Here is a 25,552-nt window from a genome sequence, read left to right as displayed (position 1 = left end):
GGAGGAGATTTTCAGTTTGGACGTTTTCAGACTAATCAACGCCTATTATTATATGAGACAAAAAAAAAACGACTATTATTATTCATGTATTAAAATTTGAATAAATAATTATGAAATAACTATTGTGTCCTTTTGAAATAGTGTCACTATTCACAAAAGAGTTGTAGTTATTTTTCATTGTTGTTTAATTTCCAATTTCTATTTTTTGCCTACTGATTATCGAGCGCTCTTACAACATTTGGAACGTTATGTCTGTTCGGGCAAAACTTCAAAACCTTTGAAAGGTTGTGTTCGTTTGGAAATCACTTCTTAACATTTAAAAGGTTGTATCTATTTAGACATAAGTTTCGCAAACACTTCTTAACATTTGTTTTCTATTTAATAGTGTAGTTTCAATTCTTCTTGTTTTTTGTCTTGAAAACGCAGCCATTATTCTTCATTGTTTTATTGTGAGAGTTCTTGGAGAAATATCAAAATTGCTATATGATAATTTCTTCAAGATTTTGTTGTATCGTGGGGGATTTTTGTCACTAACCATTAGTAACATGGTGGGCATAGGATTTTCTTAAAAAAAGTATTATCATACCTCAAAATCTAATTCTATTTCTTTCCATTTGATAATTACTTGTCCAAACAACTCTTTTCTTGCTTGGAGCGATCCATACATGGAAGGCACACACGGCATTTCGGCTAAAACAAGGGACGAAGGCCAAGAAGGCTCTATCTTGAAGGTTGAGACAAGTTTAGAGCCCTTTTCTGAATTTGGAATTGGATCATATGTCGGCCAATACGAAAATAAAAAATTGATAATCTCACCTATGTGTATTTCCAATGCGAATACGCTATTCTTAATATAAAAAAAATTGTGATAATGAATGAGAATGCAAGAGTTAAAAGGATAAGCAGATAGATGGAGAGAGACTACACACAAAATAAGTAGGGGCATTACTTGGCTTTGATGCCATATTAATAAACCTAATTGAAAAAGTTAAACCGATCAGTGAAGCGAGACCCCACACAATATAAATGGGTCAAAACAGGTTAAATGAGTCGGTATGGGTCGAACCATATTCGACCCCCCGACCCACCCCTTTGACACCTCCACCGATGAGCTATATGACCCCATTACATGGTGCCCCGATATTAAAAGGAAGAACAGAGATGGGGTGCACATGGCAACACTTCTGCTTGCAAAACCAACTTTTGGCTAAAAGTTGATTTTTCTACTTTTATTCAAAAGCAGAAGTTCATTTCTGATAAGAGAAATTCGTTTAGCAATGGTTGAAAATTTCTACTTTTAAAACATTATTAACACAAAATCTTCTATGAAAAATTATTGTCGGCGGTCGAACAATTTCTACTTCATTTGTAAACTTTTTAAATTTCTTTAAAAAAAATAAAAAATTATTATTTATATTTTACTTTGGTAGCCAACTGAGGTTGGGGGTAGATTGCGGCAGTAGCCGGCGCAGTGGTCAATAGTTGGTAGCGTTGGGGGGGGAGGAGGTGATGGTCGGTAGTGGGCGGTGGTCGGCGGTCGCCGCAGGCAATGGTCGTCGATTGGCGGGGGTTAATAAAGGTCGGTGATGGGAGATGCTTGACGGGGGCAGCAAGTGGTGGTCGGTAGTGGTCGGCGGTTGGTGGCAGCCAACGGAGGTCCACAGGTGGCGGTGGTCATGAAGCGGCAATGGGTGGAGGTCGGCGATAGTTGGCAGCGGAAGGTGATTGGCGAGTAGCGGTGGTCGTGGGCGGCGACCGGCGAAGGTTTGTAGTGGGCAATGGTTGGCAATTGGCAATGGTCAAGCGGCGATGGCATGCGGCCGGTGATGGTCGGTGATAGCACTTGGCGCTCGGGGGGGAGGGAAGGGAAGAGGGGCGTGGTAGAGGTCGCCGGCGACGGTGGGCAATGGTCGGCAATGGGCGGCGGCAGAGGTCGATGTGATCAAAAAGAGAGTGAGGCAATGAGTACTTCTTGAGTTTTTTTTTTTTTTTTTGGTTCAAGAAGTATTTTTTGAGTTGAGAAGCAATTTTTTTTTAACTTCTTAAATTGGTGGAAAAATAACTTCAAAAGTGAAAATTCACTTCAGAAGTAGAAATTTCTTTCAGAAGTAAAATTTTTTATCAAACGGATTACTACTTCAGAAGTTACTTTACCAAACTAATTTCTATTCCAAAAGCACTTCTGAAACAGAAATCCATTTCCAAAAGTATTATCATGCGCACCCTAAACGAATCGGCGACAAGAGACACATCAAGATTCGATTCGATTCGATGGACATATACTATCAGAAAGATCAATGTTTCTAGAATTTGGGTCACTTAATTATCTTCCTTGTTTATCTTCTAGGGTATGCTCTTAAAGCAGGGCAGTAGAAGCTACTATTGTACCAACCCATAAGAGCGTGTTGGCGGCATAGGGGTCTTCCCTCTTGGCAAGTTACAAGCGCAGTTGGTGGAAGAAAAAGACAAAATTGCTTTTGATCTTCTAGCAGTGGCTGTGATACTCGGTATTTTTCACTTGTGGACCGGCGGTTCTTGGATATAGCATGATAGTAACTACGACATGGCACAGGATATCCTAAACCAAGCAACCCTATATTCTCTTTAGATGGTGTAGTATTTGCACCTACTCGCTAAAAGTTAGTACAGCGCTAATGCTATGGCATTTCCTCCTTAGCGGAAACGCCGTTTTTTAGGAAAATTACAATAGATATCCACGTGGAATTCTTCCTTGGGTAAAATCTTGGAATTTGCTAGAGCTGCAAAGGTTATTTTTACTGTGTGAAAAGTAAAGAGTCTGAGAAATGTAGCATGACACACAGCTGATCAGTTGCCTTATAAGAGCAACTCCATTGCCACACTCTCTTTTCGAACAGCTTCTTAGTCCTCTCATTTCCCACGCCAAAGCGTAATCTCTCTTGGTGTACGGAAAGTAATTTAGGGAACATGAGTTCGGACGAAACCCTAGTGGTCACCACCGCCCAAGAAGACGAAGAGTTCTTGTTCGCTTTCAAACAAACCATGATCTCGTCCGTTCCCATGATCTTGAAGGCCACCATTGAGCTCGGCATCCTCAAGCACTTGTCCGAGAGCCCCGCTCAGCTCTCGCCCGCCCAAATCGCGTCTGGCCTCTCCATCAAGAACCCCGAGGCCGCCGTCACCATCGACCGCATCCTGCGTCTGCTCGCCAGCTTGTCTTTTCTCTCATGCACCCTCATCCAGGACAAAGCTGGGCGGCCTGAGAGGGTGTACGGCTTGGGCCCTAGGAGCAAGCACTTTGTGAGTGAGGAAGGGGCTAGCTTGGCGCCGTGGTTGCTTTTCCTCTTTGACAAGGTGTCCTTGAGCGGGTGGTATGTAATTAAATGAATCTGGACTGCCCACATCTGGTGGGACTCGCCATGCTCGATAGCTCAAATTTAGTTTAGTGCCTATACTAAGTTCATGCAATACTATCGGGTTCGCATCACATGTGAAATCGATTAACTTGATACTTGAAGTAAAATTTCAGTGTAGTTAAGCAAAAGAAGAAGTAACGTAATAGGCTATTCACGCATGGTCGATAATATTAGCGAGAGAAGACAATTTTTTTATCAGGAGGAGGATATGTTGTTAACTAGGGATTGTACATAAAATGCTTGCTCTGCAGGTTCCACTTAAAAGACGCAGTGATTCAGGGAGAAGGCGACCCTTTCAAGCTCGCGAACGGCGCGATCATCTTCGACTACACCGGGACAGACCCGAAGCTCAACGACTACTTCAACAATGCCATGAAGTGCGCGTCTACTATCTACATGGGCAAAGTCATGGACTCTTACCGCGGATTCGAGGGTGCCAAAACAGTCGTCGACATTGGCGGCGGTGTTGGCGAATGTACTAAACTCATACTGTCCAAGCACCCCCACCTCCGGGGCATAAACTTCGATCTCCCCTATGTTGTCAAAAACGGGCTTTCTTATCCTGGTAATTGATTTTTCTCGCCGTATCATGGGTTCGTTATTCCCTTGAGAGAATAAAATTTCCTGCTTGCTCTATAAACAAACAAAGTTTGACGCAAACACTGCGGCTAGGTTAATTTGACTCAACGAATTGGACCCTTCTAAATTCATTTCAATTCAAGTTGAAAATTCATCGTTCTCTCATTTTGCAATGACGACGAAATGAGACAATTAGTTTTTGATGGCAGGTTTGGAACATGTAGGAGGGAGCTTTGTGAATGATCCCCTCCCCAAAGGAGACATCCTCGTACTGAAGGTTACTTTAGACACAAGCTCTCCAAAACGAAATGAAAAGAGACGTGTAAATTACGTAGCGTATAATAATTTGAATATGATTTCGCAATTAATTTCGCATTAACCAATCTAGTTTAAGACATTTCCAATGTACGAGCATTTTGTTCAGGATAAATAGGCGATCGGGAGCCTTGATTATTTCTCTAATCATGGCTTCAGTTGAGTTCGTTGTTTCTTTGCAGTGGCAATTGCATAGTTTCGGGGACGAGTTTGGCTTACAGCTCCTGAAGAGCTGCTGCGACGCATTGCCGGCATCGGGCAAGGTGGTGTTGATAGACCAGGTCAGCCCGGAATACCCGGGGACCAACCTATTGACCCGGTCCACATTCACCTCCGACATGGTCATGTTGGGCATGACTCCTGGAGGGAAAGACCGGACGATGAAGGAATTCGAGGTCCTGGCCCGTGCGGCCGGGTTCAGCTCCCTGAAAGTAGCCTGCCGGGTCTTCAACATGTGGGTGCTCGAGATATTTAAAACCGCCTAGATTGCTTGCCGGAAAATCCTCTCTGTCGAATCGATCTCGCAGTATGCTACGTCATATTGTGCTCGTCTTTCAAATCAAATAAAATTGTTCCTGTTATGCTTTCAATTTTTCCAAGAATCGTTTCCTAGTTCGCACTGATGCAGATGGTCTTCACTATCCATTTATTTCCGTTGAAATAAAAATACAAGAAGGCTTACGCTTACCAACTCTGCAATTGCGAAAAAAAGGATACAGTACTCCTAGAAAATACTTCGAATTTTCTTTAGTAAGTTTCTGCTTTCCCTTTTATTTTCTTTGATTTTTTTTTTTGAGGGGGGGGAGGGGGAGGGGGTCAGAATTTATTTTCTTTGCTTATCTAATCATATTCTTTTATAGTTTCGAGGCAAGCGAAACATGAAATGTCTCTCTTGTTGTCATATGTACTCAGTCTCTCTTTTTTCCCATCGATGCGCATAATTAATGGTAAGACATGGTGAATATCATGATGTATACGTGGTGAAATTTACATTCAAGTTTGTAACATGAATTAAATAGCCCACCACAGAATTGACCCGGTGGCAATGGCATTCATGTGCTTTTGGATTCGATTCCTACCCTATGTAACTCAGATTTAAGTGGGGGCCAAGACGGTGTGTTGCTGTGCTAATTCTCTCCAAGTAACTAATTAATTATGGTTCGGCTTTGAATTGTTAAAAAAAACACAATGTAAATGCATATCATTCAAACCGGAAGAAAGAAAAGTCTAAATTTTAAGTTGATTGCATTCAAATAACCCTATATTATCGTTAAGAAATTGTATATATTGGGGGTTCCAAATTCTGGAAATTATGGTTTTTTTTTAATGATATAACTGACGTCAATTAGTTATATAGTTGCCAAGCAAATGTGCCCGGTGAGGTTGACAGTGATGAATTGATGGTGGCATGATGCACCATTCTCAATTTTTTTCTCTCTTTTGCAAATCTTTTAGATTCTTTCTTTTTTTCGGTCTGTGTTTAATCCTCGAAAGTTTCTACACAAGTGACAAGATAAGTATTGTGTAATAGTAGAAAACTAGAAACACTTGTGATAGAGAAGTACTAAACAATGCTTGTGATAGAAAAGTTTGCTCTCTAGTCATTCAAATAAGGATTAGTCAAGTTTTAATAAATGAGCTATTAATAGGATTGAGTTGTACGCCGAATTATATGTGGGTTGTAAGTGGATTAAACTAGTTTGTTTCCACCTAAAGATGACCAAAAAGTACTTTTTCTTTAATTCATCATCAAAATTTAAGACATTATTGAAATTTAACAAATATATATATGTAAACAGACTATAACTACATTCACGTTTTACATGTCTAGAGCTGAATAAAAGCGAAAGTGCGTGCACTGTAAAATTCGGGCTAGTCAAAAAACAAAAAAAAGTAAAAGTAAATACAAAAGTTGACTTGTCACACGTAGGAGCGATGCTTTGGCTCTGAATGATCCTTGTTCAAAATCAAATATGTTATGCCACTTGATGTATCTTGGGGGCTCTAGCCCGACACCATAAATGTGAGATTTTATTCGACATATCCCGACATGATGTTTTCTGTGCCCTCTAAAAATTAGTCAAGTATAAGAAGGTCTGTGTACATTATATATACATATATATATATATATATATATGTGTGTGTGTGTGTGTGTAAGATGTGCGGCTCTATTGGCTATTACTATTCTAGTTACACATGTGTTCGGATTTGTCCCACAAATCACAACAAAATGAAGAGTAAAATATGGGCTAATACTATAAAAGTTCTCCGGCGTCCAATGGGTGCTGCTCCCTTGAGACTTCCGCTAATGTGTCTCCCTCAAACTCCCGTGCTTTCTTGTTGATTGGGAGTATGAACTATTGTTGATAATTTGTTTGTAAAACAAAGTGATGCCTCTTTCTTGTCCCACTTAGGAAAGATGGGATAGTGAGGGCTAATATATTAGTGAAAGGCTTTTCCAGGCTTTCAAATGAAGATACTGAGCTAAATGGGATAGACCCTACTATACTCGTGTCTAGGTGCGCGATTATTACTCGCACTTAGCATTTTGCACGCTTTCCCAAGGGTAGATCAAAATTGCCACTAATCAACGATTATTATTAATTTATTATACTTTTAATTTAATATTTATAAAAAATAATGGTTGTGTCCTAGCAAGTCAATGTGATTATTCACAAAGGAGTTACAATTATTTATTATTATTTTAAATTTTAAATTTTAATTTTGCCCAACAGTTACAAGGCACTCTTACAACGTTTGAAAGGTTGCAATTTTTAGGATATGACTGTTTTCGAATATGAAGAGCTATGTCCAAATTTACAGTTTTCAAATACTAAGAGTTGTATTCATTTCGGAATAACGTGTCTTTTCTTAAAGATTTTCGCTAGTATATATTCAATGATTCTGTGCAATAATCACTCACTTAAAAACTTCCATTTTCATTTCTTTCCAAAAGAGAAATACATCCATTATTTTCAATTGTTTTCCTTTGAGAATTCTTGGAGAAATATCAGAATTGTTATATGATATTCTCATTATAAGACTTTATTGTGTCTTGGAGAATTTTTTTCAGTAACCATTAGCAACATTGTAAGGCAAATAATTCCTTCAAGCAAGTGAATCCATGCCTTAAAATCTGACTACATTTTTTCCCATACGATCAATATACTTCCCAACAACTACACCCCACCAACAAGAAGATTCTCTTGGTAGTTGTACGAAGGCTACAAAGTGCAACAATAGGTGAGGGCGGGCATGGAGCAAAACAAGGTTCTCTTTATGCAGTGAATCCATATCTCTACTTATAGATGCTATCAAAAGATTGAGAATGCTAAAAGTGAAAAATAAGATGCAACCAACCGTTAGATGTATATATATTTGAAATTAGGTTAATTGTAGTTCAACTAATTGAAATTGCACCTAATTGCCTTCTCACCCTCCATATAAAGGAAGACTTGTACTCTTTATTTGGTAACGTGACTATGCTACACTTTCCTCTCTTTTACCACAAGCCACAAATCTCAAGTTGGTATTGGAGCATGTCTAGCGAGAAATAAGTTAACTTAGTATCACTTATCGTATCTAGTAATAAATAAATACGTGTCTATATATTTGGGGTTTTGTTAGCATAATAGTCTTTGAGTGATTATGAAATAACAGTATGTTATGGATCATAAATTCTTAAAGGAGTGAATCCTGCTACAATTCATAATTAATTGTTATTTATTTTTTGTGGCCCAAAATAGGTTGTCAATCATACAGTCACTCAAAGATTGTTACATAATCAATTCTTATGTATTTATGGGTTAACAGAAACATCATAAAAAGCTAAGCGCTATGCTCAGGTACTTACGAAATATGCTTACCAAACTTCATTTACTACAAGTTTAAAAAAAAAAATGATAGTAATAGCACAATATGTGCAGAACTAGAATCTACGCAATTAAAGGACTACTAATTTTCAGTTATAGTTCAAACAACTATCTTGTATCCTGATATGGCTATAGCCTCCATGACTTGAAAAAGTAAAGCTATCTCATTAATGCCTTCGGGTGAATTGGACAGCAACGAAAGGGTTCGCCATTTTCCACTTATTATTAATTTTGATGGAATGTTTTAAAAAAAATTATCTGGTGTTCTTCCATTTTTATACAATATTTCAATTCCCATTAATCAAGTATTCTCTAAAAAAGTTACCATATAAACCGATTTTAACTTTAGAGTCCATCAATATAAATAAATATGTGGACCGTTTCTTTTATTCTTTACGAACTTTCTGTGAGTTATGTGACCTATATAAACTGCGAAAATAATTTTGGACCGTACTATACTAATAGCTATGAACTCATAATTATGTATAATATTTTCTAATTTTGTTGCAACTATAGCAAAATTTGTTAGATTATATATTTTTGGAACAAGTAGATATATATTTCATCACTTGGGGATTTTGCACGTGAAACTTTTTTATCGTATTACGAATTCTGGGACCTTATTATCATGCTATAACTTGTGTGATCATATGATCGCATTTATACAATAATACATTTTTTTTTCTGTTGGTTGGGGGGTAGAGAAAAGGAAAAGAGCATAGTGAGGGACTTTCTTTATATTTTTTTGTCCCAGCTCCTTCTTTTGTCCATATGTATTGTAAAAAGAAAAGATTAGTTAACACTCTTAGCCACCAAAGAGGGCCAAATAAGTATAAAACACCTAAAATTTTGTCTATTGGACAAAAATCCCATGATTTTCGAAAATGACACTCACGAACTTTCATTTGAGGAATAAATATTAAATTATCTGCTCAAACAAGTTGTGGGTCATACATTCTTAAAGGAACGAATCCCGCTACAATTCCTAATTAATTTTTATTTATTTTTTGTGGCTCAAAACGGGTTGCCAATCTTACAGTCACCCAAAAATTGTTACATAATCAATTCTTATGTATTTATGGGTTAAAAGAAACATCATAAAAAGCTAAGCGCTATGCTCAGGTACTTATGAAATATGCTTACCAAACTTCATTTACTACAAGTTTAAAAAAAATTGTTTGATGGTAATAGCACAATATGTGTAGAACTAGAAACTACGCAATTAAAGGACTACTAATTTTCAGTTGTAGTTCAAACAACTTTCTTGTATCCTGATATGGCTATAGCCTCCATGACTTGAAAAAGTAAAGCTATCTCATTAATGACTTCGGGTGAATTGGACAGCAACGAAAGGGTTCGCCATTTTCCACTTATTATTAATTTTGGTGGAATGTTTTAAAAAAAATTATCTGGTGTTCTTCCATTTTTATACAATATTTTTAGACCGCTTCTTTTGGGGGGGTGGGTGGGTGGGACCAAAGAGGGCCAAATAAGTATAAAACACCTGAAATTTTGTCTGTAGGACAAAAGTACCATGATTTTCGAAAATGACACTCACGAACCTTCATTTGAGGAATAAATATTAAATTATGTGTTCAAGCGAATTGATGATGCGATTAACGATAACTTTTTGGAGAAATGAGTTAGTATAGAAAAGAGATGTATTAAATTATCTGTTCAATCAAGTTGATGAAACGTATACAAAGTATATAAGTCCAAATTAAGAGGAATTAGAAATGAAGACGTTTTAGAGAAGTGGTGTGATGGCTTTTGCTAGTGTGTTTGAGGCGTCTTTTGGCTCTTGTTGGCATGTCCTTTTGAACACTTCATCTCTGTTAGTAACTTAGTCACGTTATGTGCCGTATCATCTTGAATTAGACCGAAAAGCATTTTGTCTCTAGAAAAGTTCGTGGGTATTTTTGGATCATCCGAAAAGTCAAGGCACCTTTGCCTTTCGAGTGGAAGAACGGTAATTTCAACCCACAAAGAGTAGGGGAAGGGCCGCCAGCCCCAATTGAACAGGTTTGGGTTTGTCATAAATAAGATGACATAAGAGCCGACACAATCAAAATCGTCACTTACATGGATTGACCCATAAAGCCATTTAGAAATGAATAGATGCGTTAAAGCTCACGTGTTAAGATATCAATTTTTCTACCCGACCACAAAAAAAAAAAAAAAAGATATCAATTTTTCTAGCATAACACAATCAAACACATTTAATATTCGTATTTGAAGATTTTTTTATTTATTCATAGAAGTTTATAAAGATGACACCCATGTTAAAATGAATAAATAGTAATACAAAAGAAAAATCACGCGAAAGTCGTTAAAGTTAAATACTACCTCAATAATATACTTTTTCATTAATGTAACACAAAATTTATTAATATTATCTAAAAATGTGTTGATACAAGTTATCATGTATAAATGTGTTTTATAAGTTTATCGTGTACATCGTACATTCGTACACATGTTAATATATTGTGTCCCGTCGACACTCGATATAGCGACTTGATAATCGTTTAACCGTGTTATGTCCTATGACTTGCTTTATCGGGTGTGTTATATGACATTATCAGTTTTTATGTTCGAGTTAGTCATATTTATATTGTACCCCTGTTTCAACAAAATAAAATTAGTACAAGACGACACGAATCGTTAGTATGAATTGCGCAAAAAACAAAAAAAAAGGTTAGGTGAGAAATGTACGGAAAAGAAGTGCGTTGACGAGTGCATCTTTTCCTGAACGTCTGGGGCGGCTGCCTCAAGCCTTGAGAGCAGCTCTCGCCTTCAATAGCTTACCTTAACAAGTGCATTTTCCCTTCATGTCTAGGGCAAAACGTTTACGAAAAATGACTAAATTCAAACAAATTTTACAAACAAAAAGAACAAAAAGAGTGCTAATAAAGCCTTCCAAGTTCTTCAAGTGTGCACTATAAATCGAAAGGCAAAACACTACTATTCCCTCCAATTTGATCAACTGGCATAGACCCAAACGAAAAGACACCAGACAAACGAAAAATGAGTTTGGAGGATGCCCAGGTCTTCACTTCGCTTCATGAAGATGAAGACGTCTTGTCTTGCTTTGAAGTCCCCTCAATGGTTTTTCTTCCCATGGTCTTGAAAGCCGTCTTTGAGCTGGGGATTCTTGAATTGCTGGCCAAGAGTGGCCAGCTCTCTCCCCCCGACATCGCGGCCCGCCTCTCCATCGACAACCCGGCCGCACCGGACATGATCGACCGGATGCTGCGACTCCTCGCCAGTTACTCCATCGTCTCGTGCACTCTCGTGGAGGACAAAGGTGGCCTCCCTTGGAGGCTTTACGGCCTCGGGCCTCAGAGCAAATACTTTGTGGACAGCGACGGAGCTTCTGCTGTACCAACTCATATGCTACTCCAAGACAAGACTGTCCTGGAATGCTGGTTTGTGTGCACATGACCCACGAATTTCGACCCATCCATTAGTTGTTTTCTTAGTCGTAAAATCGAATTCGAAAAGACGATTTCAATAGCTCAACCTTAAATAGTATTCTGGATACTGATTTGTGTTGCGTGCTCTGTAGGCACTCCCTTAAAGATGCAGTTAAGGAAGGAGGAACAGATCTCTTCACCCGCACGCACGGCATGAACGTGTTCGATTACATGAGCGGAGGCCGAGAGCCGAGGTTCGCTGACATGTTCAAAGAAGGGTCGAGGGCCAGGTCGGCGATTTTCATGCCCAAGATCGCCCAGCATTACCGCGGGTTTTCAAAGGCGAAGACGGTGGTCGATGTGGGAGGCGGCATCGGCGAGACCTTGAAAATCATACTCTCCAGGAACCCCCACATCCGCGCCATCAACTACGACGCGCCTCATGTGATCGTAGCCGCTCCTCCCATTCCTGGTAAAATCGACCCGAATGAGCTCGAAGGTTTTATATGCGCACGAACCTTACCGAGAATTCACTCAGCTTCATGGAAAATTATCCTTAAAGTCCTAAAACTACTGTACTTCAGTAAATTCAATCCTAAATCCTTTAATTTTGCCAATTGAGTTATAAACATTTTCACGTTTTGTGAATTAAGTATGCCTGACCAATTTTGGCAGAAAATCATTGACTTGGACATGACACTAAAGTGGACTTTTTTTCTATTTAAAAAAAAAAATTTACAATTTTTTTATTGTCTTTTTCTTTATTTTCTTTATTTATTTTCGTAATGTGGCCTTGCTCATACCATCGCAGGCATGAGTAAGGCTGTAGGCAAGGCCGCGTGGACTATATAGACTTAATTAGCAAAACGTAAGAAAATTTTTGACTTAATTGACAAAAGCACAAAAGGTTTAGGATTTTTGGACAGTTTTCCCCTCAGCTTCATGTTTCACACAGCCCTTGATTTTTTTTTTTTTTTTTTTGGGGTTAAGGGTCTTTGCCTTAGTACGATAACACAATCACATATTCGTTTACAGGTATTGAGCATGTTGGAGGAGACATGCTAAAGGCCGTTCCTAAAGCAGATGTCCATTTCATGAAGGTCAATTAATTATTTTTACGTATCATCGAATCTTCTCGTTATTCAAAATCTGCTTGACTGCAAGTTGATTCATTTAACGACAATTATAACAGAGACAGGAGTGTTTCTAGTATCGTGAAAACCTAATAAGTACGATGTTTTGATTAGTCTAATCATTAACAGCGGTTTCTCCATAGCCGGAACGATGAGTTGTGCGTGAAGGTGCTCAAGAATTGCTGGGAGGCGTTGCCGCGGACGGGGAAAGTGGTGATCGTGGAGGAGGTGATGCCGGAGTATCCGGGGACCGACGAGCTCTCACAGAGCACGTTCTTAATGGACACAAACATGCTCAGGATGACCCCCAGCGGGAAGGAGCGGACGCGGAGGGAGTTCGCGGACCTTGCACGGGCCTCGGGGTTCCATGCCCCGAAATACGTTCTGCGCGCGTACAACATGTGGTTGATTGAGCTCTACAAGAAGATCTGAAGATCGCGATGGTCGATGGCTTCTTCTCGTTCTGATGATGGTTTCACTATGTTAACAAATAAATTACATATGGTTTGAGTGTTCAAGTAATTATTGGAGAGACCCCATTGTCTTTGGTTTTTTTTTTTTTTTTGTCGAATGCATTGTCTTATGTCGACGAGCAATGTTTTGGTCCTTCCAAATAAAATGAGATTTTCCAATTTTTTTGGCGATTTAGGATGTGTGCTTTGGCAATAATTCCATCGTCACCGAGTAATTCTAAAGGAAAAGCGAACTAAAAGTCAACTTTCAAAATTGTGCAATCAAATCCTAAAACTTGCCAAATTGATACAATCGAGTCCTTTCGTTCACACTGTTAATTTGCGTAAAGAAAAATGCTGACATGACATTTTTTAATTAATATCTCTTTTCTATGTGCTATTTTTTTATTTTCAAATCTTTTTTAAATTAGATAAAAAACTAACAAAGACTAAAATTTTATTTGAAAAATAGAACTTCAAAAAGACATGGCAGGGCCTTGTCGATGGGATGCTATCGCCACCGCCCATCATTAGAAATCACTGGCCAAGGGAGAGGATGGATGGCCCTCGCAACCCCTGGTGAGGCCTCACTGGCCGCAAGTGAGGCTTGACTATTCTCGCTCGACCTGGGTAAGGCTCGCCCAGATTTGCGCAACACAAGCCCTTGTTGCTAAATGTGGGTGCCTACCCAGATTTGGGCGGCAAGGGTTCGCTCGAGGCTAGCAAGGTCAGGCCACCCTCGCCTAAGGCTGGCAACGGTTGCAGACCCCTCTAACAACAAGTGGTGACAACCCACTACTGGGGCTGTGCTATTCTTTTTCCTTTTTTTTTTCATTGCTGTTTTTTCAAAGAAAATTTTAGCTTTTTTTAGTTCACTAATCTGATTTAAATAAGATTGGAAGAAAAACATAATCAAAGGTTCCACGTCATGGTTCCTATACCTGTCTTGCTCCTTGGATTTTTTACAAGTTGTATTCAAGCTCATATTCTATGCTTACAATTCTACCATATATGTTCATTCCATCCTGAAAAGATAATTATAGTTTATTCTCTCCATCGATTGAGAGACAAATTAATTTAAATTGTCACGTCACCATTTTTTATTATATAAAATTATGATATTAACAAAAAAAAATTTGTTTGCACAAATTTGATAAGTTTTAGGTCTTGATTACACTTTTTGAAAGTTTAGAGCTTTTAGGGATTGATTGAACAAATTTTATAAGTGCAATCAAATGATTTCCGAAAGATTTAGGACTTCTAGGACTTGATTGCATGTCTGTAAATTCAATAACTATTGTTGTGGGTCTCGGGTCCCTTTTCCTTAGCAGACCGGTAGAGGTGATGACAAACGGTTTTAATCGTGCATTAAAAATATTGAGAAGACGAAATAGGTTTTTCATTTGAATAATTAGTCGATTCTCGAAATTACTATCCCTGGTCAACGGTGTTGACAATGGCCAGTTTAAATCGAGTGTAACATAGCTTACACATCCACAACTTACTCAGATCACAACATTCCAAAGACTGAAATTTATTTGACACTTCTCTCTTGAATTCAGGAGAAAATTTTCAAACTCTCCACCCTAACATGCTACTGGATTCACATTGTTGAAAGTGTCCTTTTAACACTTGATAAAGGGGTTTACATGTTCGTTACATATAAGGATCTCACAAGTCAAATACTTCAATTTTCTTGATGCAATAACTGATTAATACTAAAATCTTATGCAATATTAATTTTAAGCAGGAGTGCAAAATTTGAGGAAAAAAGTAGCTAGGAAAGAGGATGCTGGGGTAGGCGACCACCACTCCCGTGACAAGGTCGATACGCCTCGGTTGAAATGTGGGGGCTCATCCTAGTAGACCATAGCTAAGGCTATAAGTCAAATCTTGACTAGGCCAACTCGAATCCTGAACGATCTGCTCAAGATGCTCGACGTTTCGAGGGCGTCACGGACCGAGATTTAGTGATTCAAGGTCTTGATTCTGTCATCGAAAGCTTCTAGGAGGAAATACTCGTCGCTTAAGCATTGTCAATTCTAGATCTGAGCTTCAAAGCGGCCGTGGCGGTTCTAGACTTGAATAATGAAGAGTACATATTACTAAATTGAAAATTAGAGTGAGTGAGGGAGAGAGGACTGAACTGAGAGAAGAAATTGAGAGAGGGAGACTAGTAAGAGCGACAGAAAAGAGGCGCAGCAAGCAAAGCATAGGCAATATGAAGGTTACCTGGGTTCGATCCCAATTCTTTGGTCCGGTTCTACACCAAAAACCGAAAACAAAGCTGGCTATTCCACTTTTTGAGTTTTTGGAATAGGAACGGGACCGGTTCCTACGGGAACCACAAGAGCTGCTCGTTTCGGTCCGTTTCTTAGGTCCAACGCTGGACTGGTGCTTACCGCTATAACAAGTAGAAACTTCCATAGCAAATCTTTTATGAGTGTTGAATGAGTACCATCGAAAGGTGTAGATGCTCCATAATCAACGCCGTCAAAGGAATCGAACGTGAAGATCAATAACTTCTAGGTTGGGATCTCCGGCCAAAAATTTATTTGTTAAATTAACTTTGTCTTTATTCGAAGCCTTTTACACAACATTAGTATTTACATAAAAAACTTCTCTACTACTGAAAACGAATCCGACGGCCACTTTTCGTAGTTGTCCAAGAGTAAAACCCTTGTTAATTGTGTCCACATGGAGCTACAACTTTAATAAAAATGCACCTTCTGCCTTTTTTTTTCTTTTTTTTGTGAAGCCTACCTTTGAAAGTGAATGAAGAGAAGACTTCTCCACAAGAAAAAAAGGAAAGGAAAGAACAAAAGAGAAAGTCACCTTGATTAGGGTTGATTTACACGTGCTATGAATCTTCTACTGAACTCTGGCATGCATGAAATGAATGACAATCTCTTTTTACCAACCCTACGAGCATGTTCATAGATTTCTATACGGGAGTCGTCCCTTTGCTTTCAGTTTCTGTCGCCAATAAAATTAGCACAAGCTAGTTCTGAGATTAGTCGGTGGAAGAAAAGATAGCGTTTGATCTAATTGCGACGATCCTGTTTCGTTTTCCCTAGTAGACCGGCAAACAATAACTATGATAATGACACAAATAGTTTTTCAACTTTGACTCAATATACAATCCCGAACTTTCAATTTGTTCAAAGTAGTCCCTGAATTTTTTATACAAGTTCAATCTAGTCCTTGGACAATACGAAAATATTTAATGTTATCATTTAATTAATTCCAGTTTAATGACAACATTGAACATTTTCATATAATCCAGGGACTAGCTTGAACATGTATCAAAAGTTCATGGACCACTTTGAACAAATTAAAAGTTCATGGATAATATTGCATATTGAGCTAAATTTTATAGATCAAATTGAACAAATTAAAAATTCAACGAATACATAGCATATGTTAGGTCAAAGATTATGGATCATTTGTATCATGTTCCATAATAAATACAAGATCATACAAGATCAAGTGGGTGTAACAAGAAGCCTATTCTCTTTATTAGTGTATAGGACCATGTCGCTAAAAGTTACAGACGATGCAACGTGTTTTTCTCTTTGACGGACAGCCAGTATTTTTTTGCATATTTTAAAGAAAATGATTTGAATATGCATATCCATTCGTATTTTGTACTGTGTAACTTTTCCGTATTCTCATCGATCTCTAATTCCTGAAGAAGCTATAATGTGAGAGACTTTTGGACAGTGGAAAAAACCCGAAAAATCAAGGTATAAACTAAGGGCAAGAAAAGTTGTTTTTACAGAAAGAAACCCGAGAAATCCAGGATGACACGTAGCTCATCAGTTGCCCTATAAAAGCAACTCCATCGTCACTTTCCACTCCAAAGTGAAATCTCCCCTACGGTGCGGAAAGAAATTAACAAGAAGACATAAGAAAATTTAGCGAACATGAGTTCGGCGGAAACCCTAGTAGTCACCACCCCCCAAGAAGAAGAAGAAGTCTTGTTCGCTATGGAACAAGCCATGATCGCTTCCGTGCCCTTGGTTTTGAAGGCTGCCATGGAGCTCGGCATCCTTGAGCTCTTGTCTGAGAGCTCTGCTCAGCTCTCGCCCGCCCAGATCGCGTCACGCCTCTCCATCAAGAGCCCTGATGCTACCGTCACCCTCGATCGCATCCTGCGTTTCCTCGCCAGCTACTCTTTCCTCTCGTGCACCTTGGCACAGGACAAAGCCGGGAGGCCCGAGAGGCTGTACGGCTTAGGCCCCAAGAGCAAGTTCTTGGTGAACGGCCAAGGGCATAACATCGCGCCGTGGGTGCTCTTTCTATTGGACAAGGTCTCCTTGAGCGGGTGGTACGTAAACAAATGAATATCGATAGTGTCATCTAGTAGGATCTGTCACATTCAATGTTTCAAATTCAGTTTATTATCCATAATACATACAAGTAATAACTTCTTTATTCGCATCTCATGCAAAATTGATTAGTTCAATGTTTCGAGTTAAATTTCAACGTCATATATGAGAATGTTATACACAATTTTAAAGACTAGAAAGATAATTTTGATGGGGAGGAGGAAATGTTGCTAACTAGGGTGTGCATATAAATTCTTCCTCTACAGGTTCCACTTAAAGGAGGCAGTGGTTAAGGGAGAAGGCGACCCTTTCAAGCTCGCAAACGGCGCAATCCTCTACGAGTACACCGGGACAGACCCGGAGCTCAACAACTCCTTCAACAATGCCATGAAGTGCGGGTCCACTTATTACATGGGTAAAATCATGGAGTTTTACCGGGGATTCGAGGGTGCCAGAACGGTGGTCGATGTCGGCGGCGGAGTCGGCGAATCCCTTAGGCTAATACTGTCCAAGCACCCTCATCTCCGCGGCATAAACTTCGATCTACCCTACGTCGTCAAAGACGGGGTCTCTTATCCCGGTAACCAATTTTGCCACCATATCACGGGGTTCTTTCATTCCCTTGTAGAGAGTAAAATTTCCTCCTTCCTCTATGAACAAACAAAGTTTACGCAAATTATAATGCTAGGTTAATTCTCTCAACGATCGGACCTTTCTAATTCATTCTAATTTATGTTGAAAGTATATCCTTTTCTCCGGGCCTGCTGACCGTTTTCGTCCTATATATTTATTGTCACCTATATCTAATTGGCCTTTCTAATGACGTCTTATATTGCAATGATGATGAAATGACACAATTAGTTATTGATGGCAGGTTTGGAACATGTCGCAGGGAGCTTTGTAGATGACCCTATTCCCAAAGGAGACGTTCTCTTAGTGAAGGTTACTTTAGATCAAATATTTAGCCCAGGAAATTCTTGTCCATCAATTAGCTCCCCAAAAATGAAATTAAAAGAAACGTATAAATCACGTTTGCGTACCTTCATTTGAATATGTCGATATTAATTGATTTTCTTCAATCGAGTTTGTTGATTTTCTTACTTCTATAACAGTGGCAATTTCATGGTTTCGGGGACGAGTTCAGCTTACAGCTCCTGAAGAACTGCTGGAGCGCATTGCCGGCGTCGGGCAAGGTGGTGATCATAGACCCGATAAGCCCGGAATACCCTGGGACCGACCTAGTGACCCGGACCACGTTCACGTCCGACATGATCATGCTGGGCATGACTAACGGAGGGAAAGATCGAACGTTGAAGGAACTTGAGATCATGGCCCGCGCGGCTGGGTTCGGAGCCTTGAAAGTTGCCTGCCGGATCCACAACATGTGGGTGCTCGAGTTATACAAAACCGCCTAAATTGCTATGTCTGATTGCCACTCTCTTTGTTTTCAATTGGAATAAATGTTTTGTACCTTCCCCGCATTTTCGGTGAATCATCAAACATGAGCTTCTTGATCTTCTTCTCTATGTCTTCCGTGAAGCATCAAATAAGAGCGTCTCTCTATGTGGCTCCGTTTGTTTAGCGAAAAACCAATGATTTGGAAAATATTTTTTTTAAAAAACAATCGCTTATATCGCTTACAGAAAGGAATGAATGAAAAAATAGTTCATTTTTCACAAAAATGTTCAGATATAAATTGCCGTCGATGATGAAAATATTTTTTATTGGCTAATTATTTCATATGATACAAGCAATCATTTTTCGAAAAATACTTTCCGAGTCATTTAGTTTTTTGCGAAACAAATGAAACTTAAATCTTTACGGATCTCTCATATCAAGCTTAGTGTCCTACTACCACAATAAGATGACTTTGCCCCACTCCGTGCAATTCATGCACGGTAGAAGCGGTTTGATTGCCAACCCAAGTTAGGATTCATTCTAGCTACTTGCAAATTGCCAAGCCACCAATAATTACTACTTTACTGAGCAATAATTATAATAAGGGATATTTACAGAAATGGTTCATAAACTTTGGCTCAATATTTAGTATTGTCTTTGAATTTTTAATTTATTCAATGTGGTCAATGAACTTTAATCCAATGTGTAATGTGATCCCAGAAATTTTGATAAATGTTCAATCTAATCCCTCCACTATATAAAAATATCCAATGTCATCCTTCTATCGGTTCAAGTCCAGGGACTATATTAGATATTTATATATAGTCTAAAGACTAAATTGAACATATACCAAAAGTTTATGGACTATATTAAACAAATCAAAAATTTCAGGATCACATTACACATTTGACCAAAGTTCACAAATCACTTGTGTTATCTTCTCTAATGAGAATCAAAAGTTGAGTCATCTACGAATAATGGATTTGGATGCGGCAGCTTCCTATTCGAAAGTACGACCTAGCCATTCAAATATAACCTCGAGTAGGCCATGCTCGGTGCCATACGGGTGAAACTTCTTCATCGTAGGTGGACTGGACGGTTTGCTCGGCACTTACGAAAATTTGTTAAGTCAAAAAGCTTATAGACACTCATTTGACTTCCCTCTTTTTTTCCTTTTGATCTAATCTTTTACCCCAAGTTCAGACTGAATCTACCTGCAGGCATGCTAATACACAAAAAATCATTCACTTTTGAGCTAGTTTGTTTCTACTTAAAGATAAGCAACATGCATATTTTTTATTTAATTCTCAATACAATTAGAATACTATGGAAATGTCAAAATTATGAAAAGTATATGCGAATTTACGTTTCACATGTTTTGAGTTGAATAAAAGAATCATTTATTATTTCAAAACTCACTTGGGCTTGAGGCCCAATTTGTCCTCATTTGGCCTGCTCCTTCGTAGGCTCCAAATCTCGGCTCGTCGATCCTTAAACCGGGAGTCTCGAGAAAATCGATAAATTGGCATCTCAATGAGGCGACGTCTTAAAGTTTAGTCATAAGATTCTTGAAAATTCGATACCCATATTCGGATTATAATCCATGGTCAATCGTCAATCAATCGCAACTATAGTTCATTTCAAGGCGATGGGGGGCTTCCAAGAGCTACGCGTACTCGATCCCGTAGTTTGACTCAATATCAATCTACGTTTCAGCTTTCTCAAACCATGGACGACCTCGGTTGTCATGTAATTGCCAGGGGTTAATCACTAGTTCCAATTTACTTGATCATCGGGAATTGGTTTAGGATCATTCGCAATCTATACAATAGTCGAGCAGAATCACCCGCGATCCGATTGTATACTATTGTCGAAACGTTTTATAGTCATTCCTTCATCGGTCCTTAATGGCTCAAAACTGTCCTTCGTCAATCCTTATGGTCGAACCGTCGACCCATGGTTGAGTTCTCGTGTCGAGCGTACTTATATCCTTAATAGCCTTTTCCTTTTAGTTAACTTCTCATGAGTGATCACTTTAGAGCGATAATTACTAACAGTGCATCGATTAAAATCATTATTTCATTACATCATGAATAGGGTCGAATTTGAGAATGTCACAAGAGCTGTGGTAATGTCTTGAAGCATATGCGAAGCATATCAATTCCAATTAAAATAAATTAAGGAAAATGTAATCCTAAATTTATGATATCGTGACTATTTCAGTCATAAACCTTTTAATTGTACACATTTAGGTCTAAGCCTTTTGACGACTTGTCAGTATAGTCTTTGCAGACAATTATTCAAATAATAGATTTAAGATTAAATTGGTATAACTTTAAAAGGTTTAGAATTAAATTGACACAATTGAAAGGTTTAGGACTAAATTGATGCAATTTAAAGATTTAGGACTAAAATGTGTAATAGATTTATGACTTTTTTGGATAATTATTCCAAAAGAAATTATAAATGACAACATTTTAGAGAAAAGTTGTTGTCTGGCTTTAACTAATGTGTCTACGACATCTTTTGTTCTTGTCTCTGTTAATCACGTCACGTGCCACGTTAGCTTGCATTGGGCGGAAAACTTAACGGTAGGTACTTTTGTCCCTCAGAAAGTTTGTGGGTTTTTAATAGTCGTGTGAAAAGTCAGGATATTTTTTTTCTGCCGAGAAAAAGTTCATTAACGTTTTTTGGTGTTTGGACCTCCAAAAAGTTTTTAGGTAGGGCGGGCGTATCCATTTGTACGACATAGAATACGCAGTTAAACATGTTGATTTTAACATAGACGGGTGGACACGTAATCACATTAAACACTCATACTAGCTTTAGAAGTTTCTACAAATAACACCAATTTCAAAAAGGCAAAATGCTAAGATAAAAACATATTTCCATACAAAAGTCATTAGACAAGCTAATTCTATGGTACGCTTTTGATTAATGTGACGAGTAAACACAAATTTTCGTATAGGAACGGGTTTTATGCATTTATGGTATGCACATATTAACCTTTGTTTGTAAATTGATTAATCTATTGTATGTTATTGAGGGTCAATCTGGTAACATATTTGAAAATTCATTTAGTCATGTTGTGGCGTGTAACTTGCTTTATTAGGCATGTGATACTTGTGTTGAGACAGTGCGATAATAAATGCGTAGTGTTCGAATTGCTCATAGTCATATCATATTCCTATTTCTACACGGCATGAACAAGAAACTATCGGATCTCATAGGATACTATTATATGATAGATTCTTTGATTGTCACATCTTAATTTCGCATCAAAAGGCATTCTACTCAATAAGGCAAATAGGGTGAGAATGCAATGCCTTGAAAACCTAAGAACGAACCTATTCGCTGCCGTATGGCTGATCGGTGATTCCCTCACGGTACTACTTCAAGATCCGTCACTTGGGAGTATTTAGTCTATTTTCGAAGCAAAATGTTGTCTAATTACCTCACTTTTAAATTTGATCGCATATCAATGTACTGGGTTGTCCAATGCGAGATTATTCTTGGGAGACATCAGGAAGGATCCAATCCTCATACTACGGGACACTTATCTAGCCAACATTTAGATCTAGCTTGGGGACAGAGGGTTGCAATCCCGCAAGAGTGAGCTAACTTTGATCATCTTTTTTGCAGGGGTAAATTTTCGTCCGCTACGCAAGACGGGATACAAATTGAGAACTCTAAATAGGAATGAGGAAACATCAGGAGAGTAATACATAAAAAGGATAAGAAGTGCATTTACGAGTGCATCTTTTCATGTGCTTCTAGGGCGGCTTCTTCAACCAAATAACTCAAGCCTTTCATAGCTTACATTAACAAGTGCATCTTTGCCTATATGTGTAGGGCAAAAAGCTTCTTAAGAAATGACTGACTTCAACCAAAATTACAAGAAAACAAAAGGAAAAAGACTGCCAATAAAACCTTCAAACTTCTCCAAGCGTGCACTATAAATCTTGAGGCAAGTTCGCACTCCCAGATCACGCAAAGCATCTTCACCATTTTCTCCTTCAAATTGATCAATTGGCGGAGACCCAAAAGAAAAACAGTCGAAAGAACAAAGAATAAAACATGAGTTTGGAGGCAGCCCAAGTCATTTCAACCCCCCAAGAAGATGAAGACATGTTGACAGCCTTTGAGATCCCCTCAATGGTTTATGTTCCCATGGTCTTGAAAGGCGTTTTTGAGCTGGGGATTCCGGAATTGCTGGCCAAGAGTGGCCAGCTCTCTCCCACGGAGATCGCGGCTCGCCTCTCCATCGACAACCCGGCCGCACCGGACATGATTGACCGGATGCTGCGGCTCCTCGCCAGTTACTCCATCCTCTCGTGCACTCTCGTGGAGAACAAAGGCGGCCTCCCTCGGAGGCTCTACGGCCTCGGGCCACGCAGCAAGTTATTTGTGGACAACAACGGCGCTTCTAGTACCCCAGTTCATATTCTACTCCAAGACAAGACTGTCCTGCCAACCTGGTTCGTGTGTATATGAGACACGTACTTTTAATCCACACATTCATTGCTTTCTTGGTAGTAAATAGAACGCGGAAGGCTAATTTCAATAAATCAACCGTAAATAGTAATGGGTACAAGTGAAAATTGTGGATACTTGAGCAGCGATTACGACGTTATTGTAGGACCCCTAGAGGAATGTGAACGGATAGTTGGGATGTCTCCTAAGAGCACAACGATGCTAATTTGCTTTGCATGCTCTGCAGGCACTGCCTGAAAGATGCAGTTAAGGAAGGAGGAATAGATCTCTTCACCCGCACGCACGGTGTGCAGTTGTTCGATTACATGAGTGGAGGCCGAGACCCGAGATTCGCCGAGATGTTCAACAACGGGATGAGGGCTGCATCGGCCGTGTACTTGCCCAAGATCGCTCAGCATTACCGCGGGTTCTCAAAGGTGAAGACGGTGGTCGATGTGGGCGGTGGCATCGGTGAGACCCTGAAGATCATGCTTGCCAAGAACCCCCACATCCGTGCCATCAATTTTGACTTGCCTCATGTGATCGCAGCTGCTCCTCCAATTCCTGGTAAATCGATTCCAATGATTGGGAATGTTTGGTGTGCATACAATCCTTTTTGAGAACTCACTGTACAAGTTCATGTTACACACAAAACCCTAATTTTTTCCTTTTCGGGTTAAGGTATTTTCCTTAGTTGGATCACAAAAGTATATGTTATCTTCGTTTGCAGGTATTGAGCATGTTGGAGGAGACATGCTAAAGGCCGTTCCTAAAGCAGATGTCCACTTCATGAAGGTTCCTTGATTATTTTTACCCTATCATCGAATCGTCTTGCTAGTCAAACTTAGCTTTAGTGCTAGTTGATCCATTTGATGACAGTCATAACTCAGACACGAGAATTTCTGGTATGGTGAAAACCTAATAAGTGCAATGTTTTCGATTAGTCTAACCTAACATTTTTTTATTTTTCTTGTTCTAATGATTAACAGTTCATTATCCACGGTGGGGACAATGAGTTCTGCGTGAAGGTGCTCAAGAATTGCTGGAAGGCATTGCCGCCGACGGGCAAAGTGGTGATCGTGGAGGTGGTGCTCCCAGAGTATCCGGGGACGGATGAGCTCTCGCGGAGCTCGTACTTGATGGACATGAACATGCTCAGGATCACCCCATGCGGGAAGGACCGGACCCGGGGGGAGTACGCCGAACTCGCAAGGGCCTCTGGGTTCCACGACCCGAAATATGTTCTGCGCGCGTTCAACGTATGGATGATCGAGCTTCACAAGAAAATCTGATGATCGCGATGGTCAATCGCCTAGTCTCTGTTTGATGATGGTTTCATTATGTTAACAAAAGAATTTCCTGTCGTTCGAGTGTTTTAAGCAGTTGATGGAGAGACCATTCATATGTTGACAAGTAATGGTTTGGTGCTTTGAAATAAAATGAGACTTAAAAACAAGGCGCAAAATATATTTGAGGAATTTTTTCTTTGTATATTTTGATATGTCTAATGAAAAGTGCATGAGCCTATTTATAGGCCCTATAAGATGACTATTGGAGTAATCAAATCAAGTGCTCAATCAAGATATGCACCATCGAGATATGAAGAATCTCTTTGATATACGTATAATTACGAGAGATAAGAAAGATATCCTAAATATCTCTAACATCTTCCTTAAGAAGAATGAAAGTCAACTTAAGTTTGGATAATAATATCCAAAAAAGCCTAGTGGATTATTGAAGCAATTCAATGTGCTGAAGAGAGAACCGGCATCCGATGATATTGCTAGTTACGTGGCTGTTGTGTGTTGTCGTAATTGTTATGCAAGCTATGCGTCAAGAGGTTGCCGTCGCACTGGAGGTTGTTGTCACTATCGATCTAGCGCTGGCGTTCATTGTGGACCGGTGAAGAAATGCAATCGGTGCGGCTGACGTTGTTATGAACAGATTTGAGGGTGGCGAGTTTGATGGTGTTTGTCTGTGGACATGAACGCGGCATGTACAGTTGGCGTTGTTATGATGTTGACGTTGTTATGAAACATTCTCGATGGATGCTTCCTCAGATAATAGGGCTCTGCAAACTACGCGACAAGACAATATAACGCATTGACTATTGGACGAGATGGACATTGAGGATTGAGGTTGAGAGGTGGATATTAGTAATTAATTAGAAAAATGATATGAAAAACAAAGA

The 25,552-nt window shown here is 39.2% G+C and overlaps 4 protein-coding genes across 4 annotated transcripts; all 4 read left to right on the top strand.

Annotated features, from left to right (window-relative positions):
- The first annotated feature begins 2,856 nt into the window (after positions 1 to 2,856).
- On the top strand, positions 2,857 to 4,976 carry LOC115745274 (flavone 3'-O-methyltransferase 1-like). The gene is made up of 4 exons (XM_030680735.1): positions 2,857 to 3,350; positions 3,647 to 3,960; positions 4,184 to 4,251; positions 4,472 to 4,976. The coding sequence occupies exons 1-4, from the start codon at positions 2,947 to 2,949 to the stop codon at positions 4,772 to 4,774; spliced, it is 1,089 nt and encodes a 362-aa protein (XP_030536595.1). The 5' UTR covers positions 2,857 to 2,946; the 3' UTR covers positions 4,775 to 4,976.
- Positions 4,977 to 11,108: 6,132 nt separating this feature from the next.
- Positions 11,109 to 13,168, top strand: LOC115745275 (caffeic acid 3-O-methyltransferase-like). The gene is made up of 4 exons (XM_030680736.2): positions 11,109 to 11,586; positions 11,727 to 12,046; positions 12,610 to 12,674; positions 12,837 to 13,168. Exons 1-4 carry the CDS (start codon positions 11,186 to 11,188, stop codon positions 13,137 to 13,139), a joined length of 1,089 nt encoding a protein of 362 aa, XP_030536596.2. The 5' UTR covers positions 11,109 to 11,185; the 3' UTR covers positions 13,140 to 13,168.
- A 3,857-nt stretch (positions 13,169 to 17,025) lies between these two features.
- On the top strand, positions 17,026 to 19,014 carry LOC115745277 (caffeic acid 3-O-methyltransferase-like). The gene is made up of 4 exons (XM_030680738.2): positions 17,026 to 17,489; positions 17,757 to 18,070; positions 18,365 to 18,432; positions 18,603 to 19,014. Exons 1-4 carry the CDS (start codon positions 17,086 to 17,088, stop codon positions 18,903 to 18,905), a joined length of 1,089 nt encoding a protein of 362 aa, XP_030536598.2. The 5' UTR covers positions 17,026 to 17,085; the 3' UTR covers positions 18,906 to 19,014.
- A 3,793-nt stretch (positions 19,015 to 22,807) lies between these two features.
- LOC115745276 (caffeic acid 3-O-methyltransferase-like) lies at positions 22,808 to 24,839 on the top strand. Its single transcript, XM_030680737.2, has 4 exons — positions 22,808 to 23,366; positions 23,609 to 23,928; positions 24,092 to 24,156; positions 24,351 to 24,839. The coding sequence occupies exons 1-4, from the start codon at positions 22,966 to 22,968 to the stop codon at positions 24,651 to 24,653; spliced, it is 1,089 nt and encodes a 362-aa protein (XP_030536597.2). The 5' UTR covers positions 22,808 to 22,965; the 3' UTR covers positions 24,654 to 24,839.
- Positions 24,840 to 25,552: the final 713 nt, after the last annotated feature.

The sequence above is a fragment of the Rhodamnia argentea genome, chromosome 1, assembly GCF_020921035.1.
Source record: "Rhodamnia argentea isolate NSW1041297 chromosome 1, ASM2092103v1, whole genome shotgun sequence".
Lineage (NCBI taxonomy): Eukaryota > Viridiplantae > Streptophyta > Magnoliopsida > Myrtales > Myrtaceae > Rhodamnia > Rhodamnia argentea.
This window is presented reverse-complemented; position numbering and strand designations above follow the sequence as displayed.

Excerpts from the sequence above, each read along its gene's own strand:
- LOC115745274 (XM_030680735.1), top strand. The coding sequence starts at position 2,947 with ATGAGTTCGGACGAAACCCTAGTGGTCACCACCGCCCAAGAAGACGAA. Across the intron at positions 3,351-3,646 it reads AAGGTGTCCTTGAGCGGGTG|GTTCCACTTAAAAGACGCAG; the intron begins GTATGTAATTAA and ends CTTGCTCTGCAG. Across the intron at positions 3,961-4,183 it reads AAACGGGCTTTCTTATCCTG|GTTTGGAACATGTAGGAGGG; the intron begins GTAATTGATTTT and ends TTTTGATGGCAG.
- LOC115745276 (XM_030680737.2), top strand. The coding sequence starts at position 22,966 with ATGAGTTTGGAGGCAGCCCAAGTCATTTCAACCCCCCAAGAAGATGAA. Across the intron at positions 23,929-24,091 it reads AGCTGCTCCTCCAATTCCTG|GTATTGAGCATGTTGGAGGA; the intron begins GTAAATCGATTC and ends CTTCGTTTGCAG. Across the intron at positions 24,157-24,350 it reads CAGATGTCCACTTCATGAAG|TTCATTATCCACGGTGGGGA; the intron begins GTTCCTTGATTA and ends AATGATTAACAG.
- LOC115745275 (XM_030680736.2), top strand. The coding sequence starts at position 11,186 with ATGAGTTTGGAGGATGCCCAGGTCTTCACTTCGCTTCATGAAGATGAA. Across the intron at positions 12,047-12,609 it reads AGCCGCTCCTCCCATTCCTG|GTATTGAGCATGTTGGAGGA; the intron begins GTAAAATCGACC and ends ATTCGTTTACAG. Across the intron at positions 12,675-12,836 it reads CAGATGTCCATTTCATGAAG|CGGTTTCTCCATAGCCGGAA; the intron begins GTCAATTAATTA and ends AATCATTAACAG.
- LOC115745277 (XM_030680738.2), top strand. The coding sequence starts at position 17,086 with ATGAGTTCGGCGGAAACCCTAGTAGTCACCACCCCCCAAGAAGAAGAA. Across the intron at positions 17,490-17,756 it reads AAGGTCTCCTTGAGCGGGTG|GTTCCACTTAAAGGAGGCAG; the intron begins GTACGTAAACAA and ends CTTCCTCTACAG. Across the intron at positions 18,071-18,364 it reads AGACGGGGTCTCTTATCCCG|GTTTGGAACATGTCGCAGGG; the intron begins GTAACCAATTTT and ends TATTGATGGCAG.